At 62.0% G+C, this 20415-nt stretch overlaps 2 protein-coding genes across 4 annotated transcripts; both read right to left on the bottom strand.

Annotated features, from left to right (window-relative positions):
- Positions 1 to 87: 87 nt before the first annotated feature.
- On the bottom strand, positions 88 to 9849 carry MAP2K7 (mitogen-activated protein kinase kinase 7). Of its 2 annotated transcripts, XM_036066009.2 has the most exons (12): positions 9646 to 9849; positions 7854 to 7901; positions 4678 to 4819; positions 4443 to 4509; positions 4211 to 4324; positions 4013 to 4132; positions 3761 to 3868; positions 3487 to 3666; positions 3297 to 3377; positions 3043 to 3185; positions 2461 to 2506; positions 88 to 2348 (listed from the first exon to the last, which is right to left on the bottom strand). In XM_036066009.2, the coding sequence occupies exons 1-12, from the start codon at positions 9767 to 9769 to the stop codon at positions 2214 to 2216; spliced, it is 1308 nt and encodes a 435-aa protein (XP_035921902.1). In that variant the 5' UTR covers positions 9770 to 9849; the 3' UTR covers positions 88 to 2213. The 2 variants fall into 2 exon arrangements, with proteins under 2 accessions (XP_035921902.1, XP_035921903.1); XM_036066010.2 differs by lacking the exon at positions 7854 to 7901 and having other exon boundaries at positions 9646 to 9848.
- Positions 9850 to 11105: 1256 nt separating this feature from the next.
- Positions 11106 to 18953, bottom strand: LRRC8E (leucine rich repeat containing 8 VRAC subunit E). 2 transcript variants are annotated; one of them, XM_036066007.2, is made up of 3 exons: positions 18654 to 18953; positions 15215 to 15357; positions 11106 to 14535 (listed from the first exon to the last, which is right to left on the bottom strand). In XM_036066007.2, the coding sequence occupies exons 2-3, from the start codon at positions 15350 to 15352 to the stop codon at positions 12292 to 12294; spliced, it is 2382 nt and encodes a 793-aa protein (XP_035921900.1). In that variant the 5' UTR covers positions 15353 to 15357; positions 18654 to 18953; the 3' UTR covers positions 11106 to 12291. The 2 variants fall into 2 exon arrangements, with proteins under 2 accessions (XP_035921900.1, XP_035921901.1); XM_036066008.2 differs by lacking the exon at positions 18654 to 18953 and adding an exon at positions 15692 to 15783.
- Between the last annotated feature and the right edge of the window lie 1462 nt (positions 18954 to 20415).

Genomic DNA, 20415 nt, shown 5'->3' with positions numbered 1-20415 from the left:
CCCACCCCGCCAAAGTTCAGGCCTCACAGCCCCTTCCCACCTCTTGCTGCCCCGGCCTGCCAAGCTCAAGACACACCACAGACTCAGTGGAAGAAAAGGGAGGGGTTTTATTCTCAAGCGTCTAAGGATTTACAAACGGGGGCATTTCGTTTTTAAAAAGGGCTGGGGGAATACTGGCGACCGGGGAAGGGGTCGTGGGCCGGCGGCCTCAGGCAGGCCGCCCCAGGCCCCTGCCCGCCCGCCCACCCGCTCCCCCCTCTGCCTGGTCAAGAAGGATGGCTGGTGACTGGCGACGGAGGGAGAGGACAGGAAAGAGGCAGAGGGGAAGAAGAGGTTCCCCCAGAACCCCCCACTTCACGCAGAAGCGGGGCAGGGGCGGGCAGACGCACTCACAAAACAGAAAATAGTTAAATAAAAATAAATCCAGGTGGCTGGCCCAGGGCCTCTACTGGCCCTGGGCCCAGCCACGGAACCTTCCAGCTACCCACAAAGGCCACGCCTCCCCTCCCCTCCTTGGCTGGGCCAGGTGAGGGAGGTGGGGGACCAGGCCTGTGGGCCCCCCACCCTGCCCCATCCCCTCACAAAGGGGACCGGGGCAAGAGAAGGTGGCCGTTTCCCTCCCGGGCGGGGGGCAGAGAGCAGAGAACTCGAGGACTTTTGAACATGCGGCGTTTTGTGAGTTTGGAGCAGAACGAGAGTCCGCAGGACAGACAAGATACAGTGATGCCTAGGCCTAGACTGCATCCGCTCCGTCCGGCCAAGTTCCTCACCTTTGGTGTTGGTTGGTTTTGTGGTTCTGTGGGTTTCTGTTTTTGTTTTTTTGTTTTGTTTTGTTGTCCACTTAATTTGCATGCATCACCAACAAAAAGGAAACACACCCCCTCCCATTCCAGCTGCTGCAGAGGGCGCGGGGCGGACTGGCCAGCTCTGGGGGAGTCGAGGGGCGCTCAGGGGCACTCCAAGGGCGTGACTGCCTGCACACGCCCAGCCCTCAGCCAGCCCCACCTCTGTCCTGTCACACGTCCTCGAACCCCCACACCCGCCCCTTGCACCCTCGATCCCTGCCTCCCCGGGGCCCCGGGGCCCCGCTCCTGCCACTGACCCCCTCCACCACCTCCCTGCCGCAGCAGCGTCCGCTGCCCTCACCGTGCCCTGCACCCGCCTTCCCTGAAGGCCACCCCGTGTGGCCACGGCCCCTCGGGCTCCCTCCACGCCCCCTGAGGTCCTCAACTCCCCCCCCCCCGAGCTGTGGCCAGTCTCCAGCCCCGAGGGCTGGCCCCGAGGGAGGAGGAGCCCCCAGAGCCCACCTTTGGGGCTCGGCCCCGCACCCCGGCCCCAGACGCCTGTGCCCACAGGCGGTCGGGGGCTCCACCACAAGCAGCTAAACATGACTTTGGTAAAAGTTTCTGAAGGTACCGACAAACCCCGTGAGAACAAGCTCTTTGCCCCCCCACCCCAAACACCCCACCAAGTACAATAAAATACAATAAACTCCAAAAAGGACCCCCTGAGATCAAAGAGAGAGAGAGAGAGAGAGAGAGAGAGAGAGAGAGAGACCAGCCCAGGCCCAGCTGCAGTCGTAACGCCCAGCCTGCCTTCCTGGGGCGAGGACACCAGCTGACGGACTCGCCACTGCCGGAGACCTAAGTGGACCCAGGAGTCCCCCGGGGGGGCTGGCAGGGGGAGCCCGGGTATGGGCCAGGAGAGAGGCAGAGGCAGGGAGGGAGACGGGGAAAGCCAGAGAGGTAGACAGGGGATGGGAGAGAGGGGGGATGGAGGCAGGGAGCATGTCTGCGGAGGGAGGCGGAGGGGACGGCACACGGCGAGTGGGGGGGGAGGGGCGGGACGGGCGGCTCTCTCCCAGCCCCTGGGGGCCGCCCCAGCCCAGAGGTTACGACTGAATAAATAGCGAGTCTGCTCGTGGCCTGCTGTCTTCCGTTCACAGTGTCTGTCAGGGGGACGCGCACGGCCGGCTGACCCCGGGAGGCCGGCTGACCCCGGGACGGGAAGGGCTGGGGCCTGGCGAGCCCATCTGTCCACGGCTGGTGGGCAGGGGGCTGGGGGTGGGTCGGCACCCCCTACTTTCTGTCCTCAGCCCTCAGCAGCTGTCCAGGTCCCAGGTCTCCCCTGGTGGGCAGCTGGGTGGCCAGGTGGGGAAGGGGGGCCTGTGGCCATGCCCCTGGCCCCCGGTGGGGCTGGCCGCCACCACGTGGCTACCTGAAGAAGGGCAGGTGGTGCTGGCTCAGGACTCCGCTAGTCCTCGGTGACTCAGTCTTCGCCATGACGTCCTTGAACCAGGACGCCACATCTACCTCCAGCATCTCGTAGCGCTTGATGAAGCTGTGTTCCTGCGGGCCGAGGGGTGGGGCTGAGGACGAGGGGGGCTCCCCCGGGGCGGCTGCTCAGGCCCCGGGCGGACGTCCCGGTGGGAGGGGGCGGGAAGGGGCCCCAGGTACTCACAAGTAGCTTATTATACTTTGGTCTCTTCCTGTGATCCTTAGTAAGGCTGAAGGAGAAGCAAAGAAAAGTAAAAACCGGGGAAGGAGAGGCCTGGCTGCCCTGGGGACTCAAGTGTCCCAGCTCTGCCCCATTCTGAGATGGGGGTCTTCAGAATCTCGGGGAAGGAGCTGCTGTGTGCTCGCGGCCCAGGGCTGCTTGCTGAAAAGCCCGAGGACCCAAGGCCTGCACTTGGGAATCCCGCCTGTGACAGAAGCCCACACTGGACTGTGAGGGGCTCGTGGGGGAGGTGAGCGGGGCTCTCCCATGGAACAAGCAAACGTGGACACGACGCAGGCAGGATTCGGCTTGCGGTGGCTGGACGCACAGAGCCCCTGGCGCTGGGGCCTACCTGCTGTCCACAACCTCCCGCGGCAAAGGGCAGGCTCAGGCCGGGGCCAACCCCGACTCCTAATGCCCAGGGCTCCGGGCCCAGCTCCTGCCTGCATCCCTGCCAGGGGCGCTTCCACAGTGGGGGCGGGGGCTTCTCCGTTCAGTCTGGCCCCGAACCCCCCTAGAGCCCAGGCGGGCCGGCGGGCTCCTCACCAGTCTTTGACGAAGGACTGAAAGTCCCCTGAGAAGCCCATGTGGCCGGGCAAGAGCGGGGGCTCTTCCTGTAGGACTTTGGTGAGGACTTCAAAGTCTGTCTTGCAGTTCTTATAGGGAAACTGTCCCGTCGCCAGCTCCACCTAGAAGAGAGGACCGGGCTGGACGGGCTGAGCACGGGTTCCTCCCCTCCCTTCCCGCCTCCTTCTGGATCCCGAAGAGATGCTGCCCAAAAGGCGGGGGCCCCCACTCACCAAGGAGATGCCCAGGCTCCACACATCGGCCCGGATGTCGTAGTCTGGCTTGGTGGGGTCCGGGGGGTCTATGCGCTCCGGCTGCCGGCAGGAGAAGGGCAGGATGTACCCCCAGGCCGGGGCGGGTGCGCCGCCCCGATCCCCCACGCCCGCCGCCCGCCCGCCCGCGCGCTGCGGGGCTCCCACTCACGGCCATGTAGGCGGCGCAGCCGGCACTGCGCGTCTTGGCCTTGGAATCGACCAGACGGCCGCTGATGCCGAAGTCACAGAGCTTGATCTGGCCCCGCTCGTCCAGCAAGATGTTGGAGGGCTTGACGTCACGGTGGATCACGCCGTGCTTCTCCTTCAGGTAGTACAGCGCCTTCACGATCTGCAGCGAGGACGGCGGGAGGGCACCGGTGACGGGAGGACAGGGCCCGGGGGGGAACGACCCGGCCGGCCGCACCCCTGCCCAGCCCGCTCACCGCCACCGTCATCTTGCCCAGGATCCGCTCGGGGATGGGGCCCTGCACCCGCTTCTTGAGCTTCTCAGCGCACGTGCCCATGAGCTCCATGGCAATGAAGACATCCGTCTGCGGGGACAGCACAGGGAGGCTTGGGCACGGCTGCGGCCCCTGCCCACCCCCCCGCCACGGACTCCAGCCGTGGAGGAGACCCCGCGGAGCCCCCAGAGAGGCAGGGGAGCAGCGGAGGCCGCCGGCCGGGTGCGCACTCACATTCGTGATGAAGGTGCCGAAGCACTGCACGATGTAGGGACAGTCGTGGCTCTTGAGCACCACGTCCAGGTCCATGAGGATCCGCTTGTTCTCCTCCTTATTCCCGGAGCGCCGCATTTGCTGCACGGAGGGCCAGGGGAGCCTTAGTGCCGGGGTCTCAGGGCAGGGGAGGGGGCGCCCACCCGGGGCGGGGCTCACCTTGACGGCGATGACGTGGCCCGTCTTCCGGAAGCGCATCTTCCACACCTGGCCGCACGTGCCGCTGCCCATTTCCCCCAGGTTCTCCAGATCGTTGATTTCTGCTTGGTAGCGCTGGTAAGAACAGCCAGAGCTGGAGGATGGGCCAGGCCTGGGGCACCGCCCCCACCCCAAGGCCTAGCCCCGCGGTGCATCTTGCCCACCCCCCAGGGGGCCAGGGCCAGGGTGGTACCTGGCCCCCGATGGTCAGGTAGCCCGTCTGCTTCATGATCTCCTGCAGCTTCTGGTCAATCTCGATGCTGGGGGGGACAGGGAGGAGGTCCCGGTGGAGGAGGATCCCAACCAAACCGAGGCCACCCCAGTCCCCAACACACAGGGGTTCCCCTAGATTTAACCATCCTCCTCTCTGGGGCAGGCGAAGTGACCCCCCCCCCCACTGGCCAGCTGGGCCCGTCCCAACAGCTTACCTCTCCATGCTGCGGGGCATGAACAAGGTTGACGGAAGCCCCAGCATGTTGCGGGGCCGGGCAGGGGGCGTGGGGTGCTGTGGGGAGCTCTCGGAGGACGGTGAGCGGCTGCCCCCATCATTGGCCAGTGGGAGCTGGAGGGCTGGGGGGGGTGAGAACCAAGAGTGAGAGGGGGTTAGCTACCACCTGGCACTCTGGGGCCTTGGGACTCTGGTCTCCCCCTCCCTGCCACCAGGTAGGCCAGCACAGACCCCCCAGCCCCCACCCCACTGGGCTGGAGGAGCTAGCATCTCCCTGACCACTCTCAGGGTACCTTCTCCCACCCCCCTGACCTGGAAGAAGATGGAGTAGGCTGGCAGGGAGAGGTGGTCCTCAGAGGCTGAGGGACTGTCCCCAAGTCTATGCTGACACGGATCACGGCCCAGAGACTGATGACATCCTTCAGCCAGGCAGCCTTCCTGATATATCCCTTTCCTCCCCACCTCTGCCCAGGAAGCAGACCCAGGGCCACAGTGCCCACACTCTGGACCATGTGAGGAAGGAATGCCTGCCAGGATCAGCCTGGGTTCTGGGCCTGTTCGCAGCACTGACCCTGGCTGCCCAATAAGAATCAGGCAGACCACCCCAGGGAGACACTGGGCGAGGGCCCCACACTTCCAGCTGCCTTGCCCCACGTTCTGTTCCAGGGTCAGGGAGGGCCACCCTCTAGCCAGCAGGCTCATCTCTGAGCCTCCCAGCTTGGCCTGCAAAGCTGGGGCCAATGGGTGGGGGCAGGCCCCCAGGCTGGGCCTGTGTCCTCGGGGTGAGGGGATCCAGGTGGCACAGCCCCTCCAAGGGCTGGTGGGATGGGGGGGTGGGGAGTGGGCCAGGCGGTGGGGGCTTCTCAGCAGCCTGCATGCGGACAGCTTGGACATGCTACAGGCAGGCGGGCAGGCAGCGGGCAGGCAGCGGGCACCCCGGGACGGGCAGGCGGCATTCGGGGATCGGGAGGGCAGGAGACAGACAAGACAGATGGGAGCCAAGACTTGGGGCCCAGCTGCCCAGAGGAGGCACTGCAGAGACAGGCCGGACAGGGGCCCGGGACAGGACAGTAGGTTCCCTGCGGGGCTAGGATCCTCCCTGGCTGGGCTGGCAGTAGGGTGGGAACAGAGATCCGTGTGGCCCCTGGAGAAGACAGATAATCCTCCACTGAAGCCTCGTACCCCAGAGGCCCTGGTGCTCCAGAAGGGGGTCCCTAGCTGGGTAGGGCACCGGCTGAAAGAGTCTCCAAGTGGGGCCAGAGAGGACCTTCCCGTGGAGAACGGCCGGCCGGGAGGCCTGGGGCCTGCCACTCTCCCACAACCCTCAGCTGATGCCCCCTTCTCTGCCTACACCCCCTGCCACGCTCCACGCTTTCCTCCCACAGTTCTGTAAGCACCTGGTAACGCGGGCCCAGTGACCAATGGACAGAGACAAATATGCTCGAACTGCTGGCATCTGGGTACTTTCCCCACATTGTTACCCTGGGCCCCTGACCACACCCAGAGTGAGGGAGCAGCTACAGGATCCTAACCTGCAGTCATAGAAGGGACACAGGTGTTGCTAGGGCCTGCTCAGAGCAAAAGAAGAGCTCGGGAGGGCCCAGGGAGATGGCCAGGCCCAGCACCTGCACGGGCCTGGAGGTCTCACCTCCTGAGCACCCTCCCTGCTGCTCTAGTCCCTGGCTTTGTAGTGTCCTTGCTTCACTCCTCTGTCATGGTCAAAGTCCTAATCCCTGCCTCTCGCTCAACCACCTCAGGGGCACCTGAGGGGCCCCCCAATGCTCCCCTGTACCTGGACTCTCTGAGGATACTGCCAGGCTCTCGCCCCCTGGGGGGTATCTGGGCCCCTTTTCTGCCCTGCATGGTCAGCTCCTCTCTGGGGTGAGGACCACACCCCTACCCTCTCCACACTTCTGGGGTGGGGGGACAGATGCTTCCAGTGGCCCTACAAACTGAAACACGGTGGGGACTTGAGGGGGGCTGGTGTAGGGTGGCTAAGGTGGGGGAAGGGAGGAGGTACACAAAGGCCCTGAGAACAGAGGTTATGGAGGTGGTGACAGGCCACGCGGCAGGTCAGGAGGGCACAGTGAGAGCAAGAGGCTGAGTGAGAGAGAGAGAGAGAGAACAAGAGAGCGCATGGAAGCACACGGCTAACGGGCCACAGACGCACCAGGCTGTCAGTCCGACACACATGCACGCGTGTGTGCGCACACACACACACAGGACATGGCAAAGCCCCACACGCACACAGACGATACGCTGAGAGCCCCGAACAGAGCCAGGCCCACGCTGTCTTACACACACACACACACACACACACACACCCCTGCCCCAATCTAGTTCCACCTACACAAGGGCCAACAGGGCCAGACCCCACCCAGCTGTCTGTCTGTCTGTCTCTTGTGCTCTCACACACACACACACACACACACACACACCGCACACATCTGCTCCAGACCCGCTGGCGACTGCGCTCAGGCCCCGGCTGGCTGCTTCCTCCACCTTCAATCTCCGGCTCCCCGCCTGCCACGACCCGGTGCTCAGATCCCAGCTTCTCCAGAGGCTTCCCCAACTGACCACCCCCTGAAGAACCGGCCTTTTCCACAAGGCATCACTGCTTTCTCCACCTCTCCCAGACTGGGAAAGTGCTCACGGTCCATGAGCGTCAGCCACGTGTCGAGTGGCCCGCGGTCCCTTCTGTCCACTGCTGTGTCCCGAGTCGGGCGATGCGTGTTCGCTGTGCTGTTGAAACAAATCAACAGGCACAGCGATGGCCTGGCGCAACTCTCTCTCCCCCTTACACGCACGCACACACTACACGCATGCGCACACACGTGACCCCTTACACACACGCGCGCACACGTGACCTCTCACAGGCGGCAGACTCCCGGTGGGTAAAGGAGCTCACTTCCTCTTCCAGGGAGTCCAAACCTGAGGCCACCAGGAAGGGAGGAGTGGAAGGCGAGTGGACACAGAAGAAGAGGCCAAGTGGGCCGAACACTGCTGATCGCTGACGGTGTGGAAGGAGAGAAAGTAAGAGTGACAGGCGCGCACGCGCACACACAGCATGGGGGGTGGGGGAGGGCATTCTGCGGCGGGGCAGCGGTTAGGTCAATGGTGCAGATGTCCAAGCGACGATGATAAAAAGGCTGGTACCTGCTCGTTGGGACGGGGCAGGAGCAGGGCTTAGAGTGATCACAATAACTGGATGGGGAAAAGGAAGAAAAAAAACAACACCACGATAAATCACAACAGAAACAACTGATTTGTCCAAAAGAAAAGAAATCAAATCATAACGAGGAAGAGAGGGAGGCGCGAGGCACCAAACTGCAGAGACGGGTAGAAACCGACAGAAATGGGAGGACCGGGAGCATGGGATGGAGCTGACACAGACACAGACGCCTGGAGGGGGCTCCTCAGGGGCCTTCCCGCCGCGGGCCTCACGTACCTCGCTCTGCACCTGGGACAGCCAGCCCATAAGGCAGCCCCGGCCCCATACCCAGCCCTGTCTCATCCATGCCGGGGCTAGGGGAGGCAGCACCGCACAGCCCAGCAGGGACCCTCCAGTCCTGGGAGGGCTTTCCGCCCCAGGGAGGAACCCACGCTACCCCAAGTCAGAAGGGTGAGGGATGAGGAGTGGACCGCACACAGGGACTGGGGGCGGTCAGGCTGTGAAGGTCAGGCTGGGCGAGCAGGGAGTGACCTCAATACCCCGATATGGGGGTGTGTGCCCCCTCCTACCAGGACGACCCCACAGGGAGCTACATAAGCTACAAGGATCATATCAGAAGAAGTACAAAGGAGGGCAATTTGCCAGCTCAAGAGACACAAAGTGTGTGGTGGGGTGCTAGTCATCAGGTCTGTGGGGAGGGTGAAGACCCGATGCCCTCTAGCTGAGAGATTTGGGGAGGGCGTTCCGTGGGACATACAGAAACTAGACAGTGGTTGTGGCAATCCCAGGCCAGGTGTGAGTGTTGGGGGAAGGAGGAGCAGCTTTTGATTCCAGATGATAAAATGCCAGGGAGGCAGTCACAGAGATAGCGGGATCAGAGATAAGTGTACGTGGGCTGGGAGGTCGAGATATCACCACACTGGCCTCACGGACCCCTAGGCCAGGTGAGTGTGGGTGTGCAGGGAAGAGGAAGTTACTAGAGTCCAGGTGAGGAAAAGCTGCTAGGCTGGGGGTTGGGTGTGTATTTTTGGAGAAGCTAGACAGTCCCCAAGATGGTGGCAGTGAAACCAGTCAGAGAAGTCTGAGGGGGCCTGGTGTATGTGGGTAGGGTGTGCGTGGGAGGGGGCCTGCTAGGCCCAATGACAAGGTCCCAGCCTGGGAAAAAGGGATTACCGGACACAGTCACAGGGAAAGAGGTCAGAGGAATAGGGAGTTATATGTGGTCAAATGACCTCAGGTGTCACCCGGGCCAGGTGCGCGTGTGTGTGAGTGAGTGGATCATCCACTGAACCATCTGACAAGGACCCAGGTGCGGAACGGGGCAAGGGGCCTCCTGCCAGGCACTGAGACGGCAGGAGCGAAATCATCTGGTCGGAAGGGGTGTCCGTGTTTGCGAGGAATCTGGACGTGGTCACGGTCTCGTGGATTAGGGGAGCGCGGCTCCGGGTAGGTGACGGTGACACAGGCTCCGAGGATCACGGTGAGGGGGCGGGTCATCAGGTGGGGGGCCTTGCCCTGGGGCCGGGTAACTGGGCTCGTAGGCCCCGTAAGGGGGAACCCCTACGTTGGAGGAGGACCGCTCGGGAGCCCGCGGCCCCACGCCCCCCGGGTCACCGTGACCCTCTCCCCCGCGAGCCGACAGCAGGGGGTACGGGGTGGCGAGGAGGAGGAGCAAGAGCGCCCCGGAAGCGGGGGCGGGGCCTGACGACGGGGGCGGGGCTGCCCGCGGCGCGCGCCCCGCCCCGCCCGCCCCCTCCCCCACGCCGCCGTGCTTACTGGGCCTGGGCCGCTGGGGGCTGATATCCAGGTTGAGGTCGATCCTCCGCCGGGCCTCGCGATTCTCCTGCTTCAGCTTTGCTTCCAGGCGGGACAGCTTCTGCTCCAGGGAGGACGCCGCCATCTTCCCCGCCGCCGCCGCGCACCGCCCGGCCGCCCGTCAGTCCGGCAGACAAACACCGCACTGCGCCTGCGCCTGGATGACCCCACCGAGCCGCCGTCTCTCCCTGCACGGCGCATGCCCGCGGCGCGCACTCGCCCATCCCTCGTGCCTACCCTCCGCGCATGCGTGCTTCTTCCCAGTGGGAGGGGTGACACCACCTAGAGCTCGCGTCTGGCAACGTGCAAATCCTCTCACTGTGCTGCGCACGCGCGGATTCCGAGCGCACTCTCGAGAGGCGCTGTGTTGAAATCCATTCACTGTTCTGCAGAGAAGGGCGGGCGGGGAAAACGGCGCGCCTGCGTACGGAGGGGTAGACGGGATCCCGCCCGTGGCCCTTGGCGCGCATGCGCAACATTGGCTCGCTCTTCTGCCGCTGTTGCTGGGAGTAGCTCCTCGTTTTCGCTGTTCCCCGCCCGGCCTGTTCTCTGGCACCCACGCTCCCTCCCAGCTGCCTTTCTCGTCTGGGACAGTGCTTCATTAGGATCCCTGTTAGGCTTAATTGCTGCCTCCTCACCATAATTAGGCGCCCGTGGGGAGCCCTTTCTATTTCAGCAAGCTCGGGCTTGACCAAGGACTGGCGGGAGGGGCGGGGTAGGGCTCCGTCACTGTAGGGGCCCTAGGACCAGCGGCATGGGGGACCCCTGATCTCGACCACAGGGCCAGGGTCATGGCCAGAAGAGTTCCAGGTCAGACCCAGATGGGATATTTTAAGACTTTCCCTCATCTTCCCTCCCCGGAATGTGAACCCAGCTCCTGGACAGTGCAGGAGACGGGCCTTGGTGTTAAGGCGCCTCGGCCTGTCTTCCCCGCCGCTTAACTGGTCTGATGGGTGCCGGGGAAAGTGTCCGCAACTGGAATCCTGGTTTTCGGAAAGCAGCTTGCCTCTGCTCTCGTTGCCAGGAAGAGGCTCGCCTTTTGCAGACACCTCGAGGTGTCCAGTCCCAGGAGGTCAGGGTCAGTCAGGCTGTGCCCTACCTGCTCCTGGTCCAGCACAGGAACACTGGTGGGCGCTGAAGGCTTGTGGGGACTTCTGTGGTGACAACTTATGGTGGAACAGATACAAGAGAGTGGAGTCTGGAGAATTAACAAGGAATGTAGAGGCAAAGGGGTTCTCCAGAAAAAAGCTGGGCAGAGGATGCCACCTAATTTCTCCTGATAAGCTGAGGTCTCCCTGCCTCTGCTTCCAGGACAGAAACTCATAGCCTTGATTCTGGCACGTGAGTGTCTTTGCTTGCCTGTAATTGGTCTGGTGAAATGGAAGGCTTAGACAACAGAAGTGGATAGCAGAGATCAGAAGTTTAGTTCTCATAATTCATATTATTTATTAAGCACCCACTGATAGATGCTCCCTCACGCAGGGAACACTTGAGAGACAAGTCCCTGCCTGTGCTCAGAAGAATGTAACCTCCACGGCAGGCGTTCTTAACCCTGGAGTCTGCCATCCTTAGGATGTCCACGAGTGGCCCTCTGGGACATCTGGGGGAATCTGTTGACTGCCTGAAGTTGCTTGCGGACATTTGCATGTATGTGTACCTGAGCATTTTCCTGGGAAAGGAGGTGCCCAGCTTTTATCAGATGTTCAAAAGTTCTAGGACTTAAAAAGGGTTCAGAATCCCTGCTCTGGACGTCCAGATTCTGTAGGTCCATAGTTCCCAACATACAGGCCTAGGACCACCTGCACCAGAGTTACCTGGGATGTTTATTTATAGGCAGGTTCCTGGCCTCCAACCAGACCTGAGTCAGTCTTTCAGGGGTGGGGCCTAGGATGTTTTGTTTTGGGGATGTTGATTTTGATGCATAGCCAAATATGAGAACCACTTTTCTGAGTTCACGTGTCTGTAGCAAACAACTTAGAAATAAGGAATTGACATCAAAGTTGGGGGCGAGGGTCGCTGGTCCCTTGTGTCTGTGTCCCCTCCCTGGGAGAGAATCCCAGAGATAAGCTGCTTTGGTCAGGGCCGGGGGGGGGGGGTTGGTGTGTGTGGAGAGGGTTGAAATCCCATTGGGATGTGCCCCACCCCCATATATGGCACTAACTGAGCTAGAATGTCCAGGGGCAGGGCAGACAAGGACACAGGTCTCTTTGGTCTGAGAATCCTATGACTGAGTTAATCCCTCTATGATGTTCCACCCCAAATCCACGGCCAAGGACACAGGTCTCTTTGGTCTGAGAATCCTATGACTGAGTTAATCCCTCTATGATGTTCCACCCCAAATCCACGGCCAAGGACACAGGTCTCTTTGGTCTGAGAATCCTATGACTGAGTTAATCCCTCTATGATGTTCCACCCCAAATCCACGGCCTCCTGTCTCTTCTCAGACAGACCAGTCCCAGGATCCTGCCTGGACCCCACAAGGTCGATGTGTCTGCTCCTCCTCTCCTGGCCCGGGCCCTCTTGGCCACCTCTCTTGAAGACAACAGTAGAGGTTCTGGGGTGGAAGCATCCAGAAGGCCTCTTACCCCAACCTTCCCCACCTCCGCTTTATTCCTCCTCCAGCTTCTCCCGCACCTCTGCCGGCAGGCCCTCGTAAAGGGTGTCCTCCACCAGGAGCCCCGCTTTCTTGAGTCCTGCACAGTTGCCAAGCTCTTCTGGCAGGGCCTCCAAGCGGTTGCCCTTGAGCTCCAGGCGGCTGAGGGCTCTGAGGGCCCCCACCTGGGGCGAGAGCTGGCTCAGGTGATTGTAGCCCAGGAGCAACGTCCGCAGCTTGCGGCAGAAGAAGAGCTCGTCGGGCAGGGCCTCCAGGGCATTGTAGGACAGAGCCAGGTGCTGCAGGTTCTGGAGGAGGCCCAGCTCGGGTGGCAGGGAGCGGAGCCCGTTGTGGGAGATGTCCAGCAGGCGGAGGCCGGAGCACATGCCCAGCTGGCTGGGCAGGGTCTCCAGCTTGTTGTGGCTGAGGTAGAGCTGCTCAAGTCCCCGGAGCTTCCGCACGTGCTCGGGGACGTAGGCGATCTGGTTGTGCCACAGCCTGAGCGTGACCAGCTTGCGACAGTGCTGGAAGCTGAGGATCTCCTCAATGGACCGCAAGTGGTTGTCCTTGAGGTCGAGTTCCTGCAGCGCGCCCAGGCTGAAGATGGCATGGGGGATGCGCTCCAGCCCGCAGGCCACCAGCTCGAGCTCCCGCAGCGCCACCAGCTTCTTGAGGCTGTTAAGGGCCAGCAGGCGGGCCCCATCGTTGTGCAGACTGAGCCGCTGCAGATGCCCGGCCACGTCAGTCACGCTGGCTGGCACCTTGCTGGCATTGCTCCGCAGAGACAGCACCTTGAGCTGCTTCAGCTCCCGGAGGCTCTCGAGGGTCGCCGCCCGAGCCAGCTCTGGGGGGAAGAGCCCCTCCAGGTGCAGCTCCTCCAGGCCCCGCAGCCCGAACACCCACAGGGGCACCTCGCGGAGCTCCTCACACTTGACGCGGATGACCTTCAGGCGGTCCCGCAGAAAGATCTGCAGGGAGAAGGGCAGCCTGGCGGGTGAGTGGAGCAGGCTGAGCTCCTGCAGGTTCACCAGCTGTGAGAGGCCTGGGGGGAAAGTGATATCACAGATGGCCTCCAGCCGGAGCGCCTCCACCTCGCTGAGCTCAAAGACGGTGTCGGGCAGCCCCGGGAGCATGCAGAGGGTCAGCTCGAGCTGGCCCCGGGCGTTGCGCTGCAGCTTCTGCCGCAGCTTCTCAGGCGTCCACTCGTGGTTCAGGTTGAGCTGCTTCAGGCGGCTCTCACTGACTTCAGAGAGGAAGACGGCGAAGCGCTTGGAGTAGAGCGAGTCATACTGGTCGATGAGGTGTAGCATGAAAGCGAAGTCATTCTTGACGTCCGGTATGTCACCCATGCCGGTCTCCTCCCGCACTGAACGGAAGGAGTACTCCTTGAGGGGCCGATGGAAGAGCCAGTAGAGGGTGTAAAGACAGGTTAGCCCGTAGACGCACACAAAGGAGATGTAGCAGAAAGCCAGCTTGGAGAAGAGGTGGGCCTTGGTGTGATTGCAGCAGAAACTGGCGTAGCCTGTGACCTCCGAGGTCTCTACCCTGCAGGCCACCAGGAAACTGATGTTCTCCACGTAGACCAGGTTGTAGACCAGGATGGCAAAGAACTTGCAGACTTTGAGCACCGTTTGCCGGATGTACATGGTATACAAGATGTCTCCCTCCTCCACGTGCACGCGGAACTTCTTGACCTTCTCAAACAGGGCTTTGGCCTGTTCACCCTCCTTCTTATCCAATAGGGTGACGGCCGGTGGCTCAGTGACCACCTTCTCAGGCTCCACCAGCACCTTTTCCTTCTCACCCTCACTTGCTTTCCCTGGCCCTGCGGAGGCCTCCATGGTCGCTGTCGCCCGTCTCGCGGCGGCGCCCTTGTGGTTCTCCCCAGAGACCTCGGACAGGGCCCGCGTGGTCCACGGTGAGTCGAAACACTTGCCCAGAATGGAGGTGAAGTGCTCGATCTTAGAGCTGGTGCCAGGGAACTTGAACCAGAAGCTGGTGCAGACCATGAACATGAGCGTGTGAATGACGACCAGGTAGGGGAAGTACTTGGCATACCAGTGGAGGGCTGTCTCGTAGCAGAGCTGGTTAATGAAGCTATACTGCTGTAGGTCCAGGTTGTTCTTGAGGCCGCTGACCTCCCGGAGGCCCCGCATCTCCTCGGAGACCCCCCGTGGCAGCAGTTGCTGGCATGGGGGCTCAGATAAATTCTCCCGGAGTTCGTGACTGGGCAGACAGATGATCTTGTCCTGGGTCACCTGGGAATGAGGGTGGGGGAAGAGGGTCAAGGAGCTGGCTCGGCCTGCATAGTTGGGGGGGGGGAGAGGCGGGCTGAAGGTGGGAGGAGGCCCCAGCCCCTGACTGTCCTGAGCTGGCTGTGGTTTTGGAAGAATCGCTAAGCCTCTGAAAGCACCTCAGTCTTTGAAAAAAGGAGTTAGCTTGAATGGGATCCTCCTGCTCTCCCCCCCTCCCTGCCCCCGCAAAAGATACTGAAGTCCTAATCCTTAATACCTATGAATAGATAGTCTTTGCAGAGCAGACGTGATCAAGTTAAGGTGAGGTCATTAAGGTGGGCCCTAATTCAGTATGACTGTGTCCTTTGGACATAGACACACACGCACACTGAGGAAAGATGAGCGAACGTCATCTATAAACCAAGGAATGCCTGAGGCCACCGGGGAGCCGGGAAGGAGAAAGGCATGGAACCAACGCTCCCTCACAGCCCGCGGAAGGAAACAACCCTGTCAACACTTTGATTTCACGCTTCCGGGCTCCTCAGAATTGCGGGACAGTCAGCAGGAAGACTTCCGGAATCCCCGGCCTCGCCCCACCAGGCCCCGCCCGCAGCGGCCCCGCCCCTGCGCCCTCGCCTCCAGGCCCCGCCCCCTACGCCCAGGCCGCGCTACGCCCAGGCCCCGCTCCAGCCTTGCGCCTTACCTGCAGGGTGCAGCCAAAGACCCCGATCATGAGCATAGCCACGGTGAGGTACTCCGCCAGCACGTCCCACCAGGGTTTGAGCACCTTGAAGGCGGGCTGCTGTTCCGTGAACTGCTTGAACTCGGCCACCGGGATCATCTTTCCTGCGGGAGATGGGGAGGCAGGGGTTGTAGAGACCCTCAAGAGGGGGCGCCTGGTCGTGGGCCCCCAGCGAGCCAGACACGTGCCTCTGCTCCCAATTTGTGCTCTTGCCTGCCCAAATCTGGCAGAGCGCACGAGCTGTGTGCCCCCTTCCCCTCTCTCCCAGACCTCGCCTCCTTCCTGAAGCCAAGCTACTACCGTTCTCCCCACTTCTGCTCCCCGGGATCCCTGCCCCCATCTGACGCTGCTGGCCCTTTCGGAGGACGGGCAGTCCACAGGGCCGCCGTCCCCCAGCTAGCCCGTGTGGCCCTCTCCCAGAACCCAGCCACCGCCCACCCTTGATGTCAAGCCCGAAACGTTCGCTCTGCTGCTCTGACTCCAGACACCTGGTGTCCGGGTGGCTGGCCCCGGCTCTCTCCGCCACTGGGCCGGAGAGCCGCTGAGGCAGGCTCGGGACTTCCGGGGTGTGGGCCCCCCACCCCCTTCAGGGGCGCTCCAGGCACCACCTCCAACCTCCAACCGGAAAAGCCGGCTGGAGCCTGGCTCTGGTTACAGGGCCCCAGGGGCAGGGAGTGGCAAAACCGAAGGCTGGTCAGTTAGGGGGCGGGAGGACTAGGACACCTGGGTGTCTAGAGGGGCTGGTGCCCAGAATCTGGGGCAGAAAACAGAAACCTGGGTAGGGGGATGTCAGGATGGCCGAAGGGCAGAGGATTGGGAAATGGAAAACACAGGGAGCAGCCGAAGTGACACCTACGACCCGGCTGGGGCTGGGCGGCCAGCCCACTCTGTCCCTGGGTTTCATTTTAGACCAAGGTATCATTATTTCAGATACGGACGGCCAGGAGCAAGTCCCATGGGGGCGTGTGCCACGAGCTGGGACATGACCCTCCCAGGCAGGCAGCTGGGGAGGCTCCCTCCTCCACTCCCTGAGGCTGGACGGAAGGAAAGGGAGGCAGCAAGGCCCCCACTGCTTCCAAGGGGGCTCCTAGGCTCGACTGCCCCTCCCAGCATCCGTGCTCCTCTACCCTGCCAGTTTTCCCACGTGGGGTTCCTGGAGGCTGGGCAAGGGAGGGAGGCATCTGGGCCATCAGCTAGTCCCCCACCCTTCCTTCCACCCATTGCCTAGGGGGAACTTGGCCCTGGACCACACCTCAGCCAATTACTCAACACTTCCCTCCCTCCCTTTTTTGGTCCCCAGGTGCATGAGGCCTTGGGTTGACTCCTGGGTGGGGATGGGGTGGATGTGGGCAGGGATACAGGATGCGGGCTCTGCCCACCAGGCTGAGGGTGGGGCAGTCCACCACACCTTCTAATCCCATCAGAGGCCCTCACTTTGGGACGGCAAGGGCAGGGCCCCCTGACTCAGGCCCTGACTCACCCAGAATCAGGCGCAGGCAGGGGATGCTCAGACAGAACCGAGGCTCCCTCCCACAATGCCCCATCCTTCACTCTCAGTGTGAGTGTAGAGAGAAAGAAAAGCTGAGTGTATCAGTCCAGTCACCGGGGAATCTTAGAGAAACATATGCAGGGCGGCTCAACAGCACCCAGGGGCCCAATGTACACTGGCCATCCAAGGGGACACCTGGGGGCATTCTGAGTGTGCATCTGGATGAACACACTGAGCTGAGGGGGAGACCCAGGACGAGTTCCAGCCAGCCACTGTTCTCCCTGCCCTGGGGACCTGTCCCTCTGAGGGACCCCACTCTGCTGTTTAACCTAAGAAGAGTACTTCTGGGGGCTGTGACAGAAATAGACGGGCAGGGACCAACTTCCTGGCTGCATCCATCTCACACTGCTGGGAGCAGGGACCAACTTCCTGGCTGCATCCATCTCACACTGCTGGGAGCAGGGACCAACTTCCTGGCTGCGTCCATCTCGCACTGCTGGGAGCTCCAGCACCCCCCACGCCAGGACTACAATCAAAGGCAAGAAGGCAGAGACACCCAGGGTCCCCAGGGGAAGGCCCCGTGGCTCCCACGGAACAAGGTATATACACAACACAAATCCGAGGCAGACACGGGGGTTATCATTATCTGTCTCCATGACTCAAACGGGATGGTCTGAACCTGCCATTAAGCTTCCACAGACACAAGACTGGCCCCCCTTTGTCTGAGCAGGGCTGGTGGGAGGGCCCCGGGGCAGAGGGCTTGAGCTAGGGGGAGTCCAGAGGAAAACAACCACAGGGCCACATGCAGCTTATGGCCACCAGATGCTTCCAGGACCTCCTTTTATCCCAACTCTGTGGGGGGGGGGGGTTGCTGCAACCCTCATTTTCCAGACTCACGGGGAGGGAAATAGCCAGCTCGAGGTTTCACAGCTACAAGTGGTATTTAAGGCGTAACCCCCAAGTCTCGTCTGGCTGGTGGCTCCCCCTGTATTGTGGTGAGTGAGAACCTCTTGCTGAGATGCAGCATCTTCGCCAAAAGAACCTCGGAGGGGAGCTCTGGCAGAGAACAGATGGGCGGACGCTGCTCTGCAGGCCAGGTTGGGGGCCCCTGGTCCACCTAAAGACCAGGTACTGCCCCCTGCCCAGCCTGAGCTCCACCCATCCCTACCTCACCCCTGCTTCTCCTCTCTCAGGCCCTCCCCTGAGCTCCCAGCTGGCCTCCCAAAACAGGGAGTGGTGGGTGCTCCTGGGCCAGCCCCCTCCTCACCCACAGCCCATGCTAACGGGCAAGGAAGACACAGTGATAGCTGTCAGCCCTGAAACAGGCTTTGGAGAACACAGGTCCGATCTTTGACTTACACAAGAGAGAAACTAAGAAAAAAAGTGCGAGAAACTGAGGTCAGGGGTGGGGGTGGGGGGTGGCCCCTTAGTAGCAGATCTTGGGCCAGGCCCCGGCTCGGGGACTCCCAACCTAGTACTTTTCTGAGCTGCCCTGCCAGGACTCGGGAGCGAAGGGGGTCTTGAGGTTTAATAGTCCCAGAAGGGGCAATCTGGTAAGGCCCCCAAGGGGTATGGTTCTGGGGCATTGAGGGGTTCGCAGAGGTGAGTTGTCGCTGTTGTCCCAGCAGACAAGGAAAGGGGAATGGGGTCAAGATCCCCCCCCCCCGCGGGGTCTCTCCCATCCTGCTGATCTTCGTTCCGTCCTTGGCCAGGCCCGCCCGCTCGCGCACAGGCGCCCTTGGGCTGGCCACGGCCGAGTCTCTCGCTGCCCCCACCCCCTCCCCAGCTCCTGGTGCGCCCCGGCGGGCCGCGGGCTCGGCTACAGTGCCAGCGTCACCTGGGGCGGTCCTCACGTGGGCCAGACCCCTGCCCCACCACCCCGTCCCCAGCGACAGAGAGCCACCTACTCACCGCTCCGGCTGGGACGCTGGGCCCAACTCCTGGGTCCCTGGGAGCGGAGCGGCCGGGACTCCCGCAGAGTTCCCGGGCCAGCCTGGGTGAGTCAGGGCGGGCGGGCGGGACAGGAGCCCGGGAGCCGCCCCGCCCGCCCAGGGGACGTCCCGGCCCCGCCTCCCTTTGGGCCCTCCCAGGTCGCCCCCAACTCCCGGCGCCGAGGGATTGCGGGAGGAGTCTACCTCGGCTCTCCCCCGAGGTGGGTGAGGGGCGGGCCGGAGGAGCAGGGGTCTTCGAACTTTGGGTCAGGCTGCAGTCGGGGAGACCGAGGGGGCCCGGAGGCACTGCGCTCCCGAAACCAGCCTCTGGGCCTCCTTCCAGGATCCAGGCTGTAGAGACCCTGTCAGGAACAGGTGAAGAGCCTCCTCCTCCCCCACCCCCACCCCCAGGTGCGGCCACCTGGCCTTCAGGCACAACCAAGGAACCAGTGAACAGAGTCCGGGGAAGGGAAGGGGGCTTCCCTTTTCCTGCTCTGAGCACCCAGCCAAGGGAAGCTGAGCAGAGTGGGGGTGCTTATCTGTGTGACCCTGCCCAGGCTTGAGACCTGCTCTGGACTTCTGGGGGAGGGATAGGAGTAAGCTGCTCTTAGGTCTGGGGTAGGGTGGGGGGTGTGGTGGGGGGAAGCACAGGGGCCAGAGGGCTCTCTGGGATCCGGGGCTGGAGTCCAGTCTGGGAGGTTCACTTCTAGAAAGGATGACTACCTCCCCACCCCCACTCATTCCTCCTCAGCCAAGGAGGCCTGAGCTGGGTCTTAGACTAGCAAAGCACCCAGGTCAGCCTGGAGGCGTCTGATGAACCTTGATGGGTTCTGTCTGCAAACCTCGAGGGAGAGGGGACCTGGACGAAATGGGAGAATGAGACCCCTCCCCTGTGGGAAAAAGAAGCCCATGAGTTCACTAGACTCGAGTTCACTAGACAGCCAGAGACCTGAGACTCCAAACCTTGAGGATGGGACCTCCCCTCAGCTTAGGTTCCTGTGTGAAGCCTTGTGATGGGCATGACCCTTGGAGACGTGACATCTCCGAAGTGTCTGTGGGCTCCACCACAGGCCCCAAGACAGACCTTCATTGTGAGGCCAGGATAAGCAAGGCCCCCTTCTCTCTCAGAGCTTCTGCCCGAGTGGGGGCAGCCAACACAGAGGTAAGCATGCAAACATGCCAGGGAACGAGATCTCCATCTGTGACAAGTGCTGTGCACGTAACTACGCCGGGTGAGGTGGGTAACGAAGGCCAAGGCCACTTTGGGCCATCTGAGATGGAGTCATTGGTCCCTCTCCTTCACCCCCTTCCCGCCCCTGGAGAAGCTCCTTCGGATCCATGCCCTGGGGATGGGGGGGATGGTTTACAGCTTTATGCTGGAGTGAGCATCCTTTAAAAAAAATTAAAAAGATTTTTTTAATAAAGATTTTATTTATTTATTCATGAGAGAGAGAGAAGCAGAGGGAGAAGCAGGCTCCCCACTGAGCAGGGAGCCCGACGCGGGACTCGATCCCAGGACCCCGGGATCATGACCTGAGCCGAAGGCAGACGCTTAACTATCTGAGCCACCCAGGCACCCCAAAATAAAAAAGATTTTATTTTATTTGAGAGAGAGAGAGCGTGCACACAAGTGGGGGGAGGGGCAGAGGGAGAGGGAGAAGCAGACTCCCCACTGAGCAGGGAGCCCGATGTGGGACTCAATCCCAGGACCCCGGGATCATGACCTGAGCTGAAGGCAGACC

This window comes from Halichoerus grypus, chromosome 1, assembly GCF_964656455.1.
Source record: "Halichoerus grypus chromosome 1, mHalGry1.hap1.1, whole genome shotgun sequence".
Lineage (NCBI taxonomy): Eukaryota > Metazoa > Chordata > Mammalia > Carnivora > Phocidae > Halichoerus > Halichoerus grypus.
The sequence above is the reverse complement of the archived record's forward strand: the minus strand, read 5'-3'. Positions and strand labels throughout refer to the sequence as shown.